This window comes from Paramisgurnus dabryanus, chromosome 2 (genome assembly GCF_030506205.2).
Source record: "Paramisgurnus dabryanus chromosome 2, PD_genome_1.1, whole genome shotgun sequence".
NCBI lineage: Eukaryota > Metazoa > Chordata > Actinopteri > Cypriniformes > Cobitidae > Paramisgurnus > Paramisgurnus dabryanus.
In genome coordinates, this window is record NC_133338.1 from 56466228 (window position 1) to 56475780 (window position 9553).

The window sequence follows — 9553 nt, forward strand, 5'->3', positions numbered from 1 at the left end:
CCGGATGTAAAAAACGTATGCATTTCATTTTTTAATGTTCATGTTTATAATCTAAAAATAAAACAAAAATGTTACATTTTAGAAAAATGTTTAATTAGAAATATGAACATCCGCGTCAATGACGTTTATCCTTTTTCCTTATTTCAAGTGGCATGACGAGCCAAATTAAAGGTCATTGCAGGCCAACTTTGGCCCTAGTTTGGGCACCTCTGTTATAGACCATAAAAAAGTTTGCATCTTTCATAATATTCATGAAAATCTTGAGGCTTCCAGCAGCGTGTGAAGTTTTATTTTTGTGTTAAAATTGAAGATTTATAGTGTAACCGTCTGATGCATTAATACTTCATGACATCAATACGCAAGTCTTCATGAAACATATATTAAACACTGGTGGAGGATGTCATCATCACTGGTGTCATGGCAACAGACAACCACATGCATCATGTCTTTTCTCAAACAGCTCAGCCCAATAAACACGATTATCGTTTCATGAACTTTGCGATAAAAAACCCAATAGTGTCACTGCTGGCGTGATGCTGAAGACTCTCAGAGGAAAGTGTGGGACTTTTCTCAGCCCAAAATAACTCTGGACGAAACCTCTGTAGAAGTTTTCGATGATCATGTGACAGTCCTGCCCCACGCATGCCCTCCGACCCCAAATGAGGCACCTAAAGAATGACAAAACATCTGGAGGTTTATCTCTATCATCAAAGTAGATCTCATATCTGTCATGTAGTGTACAGTATGTGTTTACCTGTGGTTCCAGTGTTAAACAAGGAAAAGTTTTGAGAGCCCAGGCCACCTGTTCTTCATTCTCAGCAAGTGTCACAGTACAGGTGCTATACACCAAAACACCTCCTTTCTTTAACAAACGCACCGCCTACAACATCACAAACATCACCGGTGACTGACAGAGACATTCATAAAGAAATGAAATGAATATGCTGTTGTGTTATCTTACCGTTGTAAAGAGTTTTCTCTGTAGAGGTTGATATGAACAGACTTCTTTTAGACTCCAGCTGCAGCTCATGTTCGGTCTTTGACCCAATCCACTGCAGGGAGCGTCTAACAATATCCGGTCAAAACTCTCCTCAGGGAACGGGGGACCGTCAACAAATATACACAAATGCAAAATTAGTACAATGTAGAATCGTGTGCTGTATCTCCTGAAACATGAGCTGTAAGAGTGTTTACAGAAAATTTACTCACCCCCATGTCATCCAAGATGTTTATGTCTTTCTTTGTTCAGTCGAAAAGAAATTCAGTTTTTTGAGGATTTTTCTCCATATAGTGGACTTTAGTGGACCTCAACAGTTTACAGTTTCAATGCAGCTTTAAAGAGCTCTAAACGATCCCAACCGAGACATAATGCTGTGTTCAGACCAGCCGCGGTAGAGGTGTCAAGCACGAGTGATTACAATGTTAAGTCAATGTAAAGACGCGTTGACGCGCATCTTGAGGCGTTTAGCGTGGCGTGGTAGACGCGATTCCTCATTCGCGCGTCTAGTTCGAGTTTAAAAATTTGAACTTTGGTGGAAAAACGTGCAACGTTAACCAATCGGGAGCTTGCTCTAGTGAAGCGAGCAGAGTCGCAGAAGCCTATGGAAGGCCCTCCCATGACGCGAATTTCCATGTGACTGTCTCGATGACAAGAATTTTACGCACGGCTTTCACGCACAAATGAAGCGAGTAAACTCAAAATGTTCAAGTGGCAAACTTGACGCGGTAGACGCGAATTTGAGGCCTCAAACGTGGCTGGTATGATCCCATGGTGAGGGTCTTATCTAGTGAAACCATAGGCATTTTCGCCAAAAAAAAAAATCTGTACTTCTAAACCACAACTTCTTGTCCTGCACTAGCCGTGTGATGCGACAGCATGGCCTTATGTTTTACGTAATCACATGGAAAGGTCACGCGTTACATGTGTGAAACACACACTTGCGGGTCATTTTAAACATTAAACGGACACAAAGACATTAAAGGTACAATTTGTAAGATATTTGCAGTAAAATATCCAAAAACCACTAGGCCAGTGTTATATATTTTGATCTCTAATGTTTTCAACTACTTGTAAATCGGGAGAAAATTGCCATTCTAAACAGTGACACGGGGCAGTGTGGTCGCCCGTCAATGATGTGAATATCCACGTTACCCTTTGTTAGCACCTTTACTAACGTAGAAACCACATGACAACAGTGTCATGGATAAATGTGGAAGTGACTTTAGTGTATAGCGTCTGTCTGGCTACTCGCTTGTTTCAAGCATTGATTTATTTATGGACTATGATTAATCTTTACCGTCTGCCGCTGGCTCCCGTAAGCGTAATGCTGAGTTTACACCAAACGCGGTTTGGGCGTCAAAATCGCGTCTACCGTGCTGGTTTGCTGCTTGAAAAATTTGGATGCATTTGCGCGTGTAGAGCGGAGTAGACGCGCGGAAAAAGCAAGCATTTGACGCGTCAGAGGCAAACTCCGCTTCTTGTGGGAGGGGCAAGTGCTATGCGGTTGTCTGTTTGCAAGATGACTGATGTTGATTGTGCATTTATGGAGAGAGTTACCAGTTTGTATTTGGTAACCTTACTATAGGGGAAAATAAACGACTCAAAAGTGAAATGTGTATTACAATTACCAGGTTGCTCAATGTCCTCACTGACACTCTTCCAAGCGAGGTCCTTTTTATTCCTGTCTCCTATAACTTGTGTCGTATAGCTCCGGGTGTCTGCTTATGGACAATATCAAGCCTTGGTTGAATGAGTGACTCCAAGCGGGGCTGCCACCACAGCAGCAAGCAGGCGCCTGATTGGTTAACGCGACGCGAAATTCTGCCAAAGTTCAAATTTTTCAACTCGGTCGTCAGCCGCAAATTCGCGTGAACCGCAAGATGTACAAAAAGCACCATTTGCGCGTACCGCGCACAACGCTCAATTCGCGCCTTTCGCCCGAGCTTCACGAGCGAAAGAGGCGGAAACGCGTCTTCCGCGCCGCGCCAAACGCCTCTTCCGCGCCGCGGGACCTCCTGACGCGCGTCAACGCGTCTTCACATTGACTTAACATTGAAATCACTCGCGCTTCACGCCTCTACCGCGGTTGGTGTAAATGCAGCATAAGGGCCAACCAAACAACCCAACAAGAGTTTGGGACAAGAAGACAGGAAGGTCGAGGATCAATATCGGTGTCGCATTATCTAGATGGAGAGAGCTTTGCGACAACCTTCAACTAAGCAGAGATGCCGATCTTGTTTGTGTTTTACTCAACAGGTTAGTTGTTTTCATTCGTAACCCTACAAAAAACTTTTGCTATTATATAGATCACAAGATTAGTTTGTAACATCTATGACTAACAATTTCGTTTTGAACATTACATGAAACCTTACATAATGAAACAAAATGAAGTCATTAAACGTAACATTTATAAAACTTGATTACCTCATCCGCTAACAAGATTTCTCCTTCCTGTCTGATTGATGGCCATCACAGGTTAAGGTTAAAGATAACAAATCCCATTATTCCACACTGCTTCAGAGCATCATTCATTTACGGCGTTGTTGGTTTAATCGTGCAGATTCTACAAATTGTACCTTTAATTATTATTATTCCACATACAACAACGTCTGAACGCTCCTCTTTCCCCACACTGGAGCGATAGTTTGACTTACTTCATGCGTTACCTTTCCATGTGATTACGTAATATGTGAGGTCGTGCTGGCGCGTCACACGGCTAGTGTAAGACGAGAAGTTGTGATTTAAAAGTACATATTTTTTATTTTTGGGTGAAAATTAGGATGGTTTTGCTAGATAAGACCCTTATGTCTCGATTGGAGTCCTTTGAAGCTGCATTGAAACTGTAAATTGTTGAGGTCCAATAAAGTCCACTGTATGGAGAAAAATTCTGGAATGTTTTTCTCAATAAACTTAATTTCTTCTCGACTGAACAAAGAAAGACGTAAACATCTTGAATGACATGGGGGTGAGTAAATAATCGGGATTATTTTTTTATGAAAGTGGAGTAACCCATTAAAGGCAGAAATGTGGAGGTTATATTTTTTTTGTATAAGCCCAGTAAAATGCATTTATTTTATTTGAGGTTTACCTGCAGTGCACTCGTGTGTGATGTTCGAGCTCACAGCCTGTATGCTGTTATAACAGTAAGCTTTTATACAATCCAACTTCAGACTCTTTGCATTCTGAATGATCTTCTCCATTTTGGATTTAATCTTTTCCAAAGCCACTATAGTTCCCTGTTGGGAAAAAAATGATAAAAGTTTTTCTTTGTGAAGGTAACTAATGTTTCTCAGCGGTCACATTGCTTTTGATCTTACAAATGTAATAAAAAAATGATGGTTACATAAAGAATGAGTAAGACATATTTGCTTCTTTTATTTACACATGGACACGGACTCACCTGGTTTCTCATAAGAGATGCGATGTGTGTGGTTTTTCCTCCAGGAGCAGCACACATGTCCAGGATTCGTTCACCGGGTCGAGGTCCTAAAACATGACCCACTACCACAGATGGCAGGTTCTGCATGAACACATTCAGCAAAACTTATATAAACCTTCTTTCAAATAAAAACAGCCCATTGACCTCAGATGGCTGTTAACCTCTCCTGACTTTATGTCTGCATGTCTGCTATACAACATGTGTTGATCTCACGCTTTTGTACCTGCAGAAAAACGTCCTCTGTTAAAACTCCATCAAAGGAAGGACTTTGATAGAGAGGTTCTGTCATTCTGATCGCCAGACCCCTGAGAGAGAAAGAGAGAGAGATGTTTAACAGGATCAAACAACAATAACATTAGCTATGTTTACATGCACAAAATTTTGTCAATCCGACTGAATTTAATCAGATTGAAGGTTACGACAGTACAGTTTACATGCACCCTAAACATTGCAATTTAATTAAAATGTTTGTTTACATGTACATTCAATATCATCTAAACCAAACATCTGTGCAAGCACACAGCCAGGGTTGCCAGATTCCCAAATCAAAACCAGCCCAAACGCATCCCAATAACAACAATGAATAAACACATCTTTAACCTGCAAACCTGTTTTAAAGTATCCCAATTCTGAAATCCGCAAAAACACGCACACACCCACACGCACACTTACATTCAGTCAAATTTCTGTGGCATTGTGTAAAAACAGCCTTCATGTGTAGAATTTTTTTTAAAGTTTAGTTTCACGTGCGCGTGCGATAGTTTCACGCGAGCACGCGAAACTAAACTTAAAAAAAAATTCTGCACATAAAGGTTTTGCGTGAGCACATGAAACTAAACTTTGGTTAGGGGCTCTGTAAAATTCTACTATTTGAATTAATATTTATTTTTAATTTATTTATTTTTTACTTTCTAATGTCTATATATACACATAAATTCACAAAATGTATGGCTACAAAAGTACTTCAAATCTCTCAAAAAGTATACAAAAAAAAGATATATTATTTGTATTATTGAAAATGCATACAATTATGCTTTTAATTATGGGGTAATATAGACCCCAAAGACCAGAAGTGTTAACAGGAAATGAGGACCATTTGAGGGTTAATAATGAGTGGCGTCATTGCTTTGCTATTGCATGTTTCTGTGACGAGAATCAGGTGATACGTAAATAAGAGGTAAATATAAGATGTGAACTGGGCATGTGCACAAAGTATTTTTGCCTCAATATGATTACAAACAGATTATTTGGCTGCATGTAAATGTACATACTGAGATTTGAACTCACTTGTTCGGTCCGTCTGAGCAGAATATGTCTGAGCGATCCACCTGTAAAACTCCATTACCCAGAAACACTTTCTTTCCCTGAAACTCTTTGGCTCCTCGTGTGCATTTTCCCTCAACGTCAGAAAACACAGACACCACATCACCGGCCTTCATGACTGAAAACACAAACACAGCGTGTTTGTTTTTGTTAAGATGGCGTATAATAATATTTCATTAGCTTGATCCTAAACACTCATGTCTTATGTTTGTTTGCACAGTTTTTCAGCAAACAAACCCTCATTTCTGTTTCTACAATTGTGCAGATTATAAAGGATGGATTAAGCTGTGTGGATTACTTCTGTGGAGGATGGATGCACTTTTTTCTACCATAATAAGTTTGGAAACACAAGACATTTACTAAAATAACTCCAAATGTGTTCGTAAATCATGGGGTAATTTTAATATCTGGCTGGAGTATCAATTGTTATTTCCTGTGGATCAGATATTTTTCCTAGATCAATCCAGAATCATTTAAGAAAGCGTCACAATACATTAATAAATCAATCGATTTCCCCATCATGTGACCTGAATGTGTGCTGCTCACATTTTGGGGCGCTCAGGACACCAGGAGTGAAGACATGAGCACCTCTGAGTACAGCATTACCACACTGAGCACCGACAATCACCTCAGACTCCAGTGAATCAACACACCTGTACACAAACACACACTATCATCACACAACTACAGTAAACTTTACAGTGTAAAACATGACAACAACCCTTATTATTAGTTTACATTAAGTCAAACTACTATAATCTAGGGTTGGAAAATTCTGGAAATTTTAAGGCTGGAAACTTTCCAGGGGAATTAATGGGAATAAACTTGGGAATTTAAAAAAATTCCCAGTTTATTAAAACAGAGTTGCCTATAACAGGGAACTGTTGAATAATTTAGTTTAAAACAACAAGATTTAATGCAATTTCAGTTGAATTTGGTTGAACCCTGCATATTTCTTCTCAGTCACATGCACACTGCTTACTGAAAGGCCATTGAGGCCACACCCCCTGCATGTACTTGCATCCTTCCATAACATGCACATTACATCATCATTTATTGAATCCTGCACATAAAATAATGTCCATCTTTGCATGTATTTACATAAATTCCATACATTTGTTTAAAACGTCTGTGTGCTGTGTAAGCTAGTGTGCAACAACATTATATCATTGTAAAAAAGATAAATACACTGACTGAGAAAACTGCAATTTTAAACTGCATTGAAACTGTAAAAAAAAAAGTAGGCCTGTGATGATTAATCGTGCAAATGTGCGTTTTCTCAATGAGTGAATTTAAATGAATTACGGTAAAATGCTGCCTCATCCAAAAGCCAGAGGGCGCTCTCGTGTAGAAACGCCTTTTGTGCCACAGAAGTAGCAGCATTACAAAACACTATTCCAGGAGATGTCTAAAGGGATATTTATATCGCTATTCAGATTGTTTCAGGTATTTTCATCATGATAAAAATATTTTGAATGATTGTGTTTGACGAGATTGTGTTTTTTTTTTATTCACATTATAAACGACTCAAACTCATTGTGATTATAGATTGATAAGGACTTCTTACTGATCACGGAGCCGTAGTACACGCACAAGCTGTACATGAAACACAGAATCGGAGCCTTGCGATTCAGAATCAATTTCAGGCAGGTCTTTTTAATGGGGAACGCGATGTATCATCACAGCCCAAAAATAAAGTCCAATAAAGTCCTGGAATGTTTTTTTTTCAAACAACTGAAGAGAAAGACATCAACATTTTGAATGACATGGGGGTGAGTAAATTATCTGGATTTTTTTTTTTTTTTTTGAAAATTGAGTATTCCTTTAATTTCCCTACATTTACACATAATTCAAATAAATTCCTGTTAAGTTTACAATATGGAATATTTTCAAAATTCCCCAGATTAATTTCCCATAAAAAGTTTATGGAAATGTATCGGAAACATTCCACCCCTTTGTAACCCAACTGTAATCTAATTATATTAAAAATAAAGAGTATGTCAAATACTCAGTTTTTTTTTATATGTATGCACGTCGGGTTCGGGTAAAAAGTTTATCGAGTCATTTGGGGTCAGGTAAATTTTTTGGACCCGAAAATACCTCTAACCCAGAGTACTCCCCCCTCTTTAACTGGTATAGATGGCGTTAAACATGAAAGATTAAAAGTATGAAACTGCTTTGAGAGAAAAACAACAGAAATCTGAGCTGTTGTTAGTTAAGATCTTACCTCGGGCCATGAACTGGAACAAGCAGAACATCTGGAAGATGTGGGTGAGTATGAAGGACTGCAGGAGAACCACGGCCTTCATGAGAACTTACCTGCTACCAAACGAATAAAGTTTAAAGTTTCAATTCCACACAGCAGATTAATGCACATATCACAGTACACACACACATACACACCTGAGTGATGTGTTGTTGTAGTTTGTGTTGAATATCACGCAGCGGATGCAGGTGTGTGCTCGCCCTCACACAGGTGAACATGGGTGGATGAGAGAGACATGACAGCAGAGCCTCGAACGCCCGCTCGGCTTCATCTTTATTAACCTCACTCACTATCTACAGATACAAAACCCCAAAAAACCATATCAACAAACTACTCGCTTTATCTTATACTACTACATAAACAAGTATTAGAATAAAGTGTAAACCTCATGGTTTGTATAAACACTGTGTAGATGATCTCGCACTTCGGGCTTTAGGGCAAGCTGAGGGAAAACTGACATTCCTCTGTTGAATCATAAAAACACAAATACATTAAATATCAAATGACAGAATCATTCAATGCTATAGTGATAAAACCAAGACGAAAAATCAGTATAGAGGCAGTACATCAGATTCAATACTATGGTACACTGATGACGTCAGATGGTAAATAAACAGGAGTAATAATATCTGAATGTTACAGCTACAGAAAACTAATATCAAAGCAAGTACACATAAATGATGCTAGAGCATGTTATTACTTCTCACATAGCTGTCAAAGTCAACCAAAACACGTGACGATACTTCTTTTGTAATATCTAGTATTTTATTATATAGAAACTAACAGACCGACAGTGTGTGCTATCATTGCTTAAAACACAACGCACTTGTTTTTTCACCGCATTAGAAAAAATATTCAAATATTTCCTATGAACACCATAGTATTTTGTACTGTAGTCCTTCAATAATACCATGGTATTCTTACGGTAGTTGATACCTGCAGACAGTTACTTACATTGTAAAGGTTGAAAGTCTGATATGTTTTTAACCGGGTCCTACGTGTTTATTTCTTTAAACGGCCACATATGCGTTTAAAGATCAGCGCTTCCGTATACAGCATGACCCCGCCCACTGCAATGACGCGCATCAATCACGTGATTGTGTGACACGCGCAGTTCGACATCATGCGGCGCCACAGGCAGGATCTGACAGGAGGATTCGAAATTAGACTTTAAATTAGTTTAAATTTAGTTTTAACCTTCTCAAATATGTTTTGTTTACAGGTTTGTAACATACAAAGTTTTCTTATAATGCGATGTTAATATAAATGCTTCAAAATATATTTATTTTTAAAATATATTTCAAAATATACAAAAAATGGCCAAAAATATCTTGGTAAAAATACATTTGTAAAAAAAAATTCAAAATATATTTTTACGACAATTTTTTGTATATTTTTGAATATATTTAATTATTATTATTTTTATTTAATTTTTTGCCATATGGGATAAACAAAACACAGGTTGAGTCGACTGACAGTGTTTTTGTTTTGGCACACAGGTTGACCCACCCACTTTCCTCCAATG

General features: G+C 38.4%; 1 protein-coding gene across 1 annotated transcript; it reads right to left on the reverse strand.

Moving 5' to 3' along the window:
* Nucleotides 1-258: 258 nt before the first annotated feature.
* nsun6 (NOP2/Sun RNA methyltransferase 6) lies at nt 259-9108 on the reverse strand. The gene is made up of 12 exons (XM_065261857.1): nt 8983-9108; nt 8414-8492; nt 8166-8321; nt 7990-8084; nt 6309-6415; nt 5727-5880; nt 4663-4744; nt 4401-4520; nt 4094-4236; nt 962-1115; nt 755-880; nt 259-668 (listed from the first exon to the last, which is right to left on the reverse strand). Exons 2-12 carry the CDS (start codon nt 8486-8488, stop codon nt 480-482), a joined length of 1401 nt encoding a protein of 466 aa, XP_065117929.1. The 5' UTR covers nt 8489-8492; nt 8983-9108; the 3' UTR covers nt 259-479.
* Between the last annotated feature and the right edge of the window lie 445 nt (nt 9109-9553).

Coding starts and splice junctions, on each gene's coding strand:
- nsun6 (XM_065261857.1), bottom strand. CDS start 8,488: ATGTCAGTTTTCCCTCAGCTTGCCCTAAAGCCCGAAGTGCGAGATCAT. Junction 4,745..5,726: donor TGCTCAGACGGACCGAACAA/GTGAGTTCAAAT, acceptor TTTCTCTCTCAG/GGGTCTGGCGATCAGAATGA. Junction 669..754: donor GTTTAACACTGGAACCACAG/GTAAACACATAC, acceptor GTCATTCTTTAG/GTGCCTCATTTGGGGTCGGA.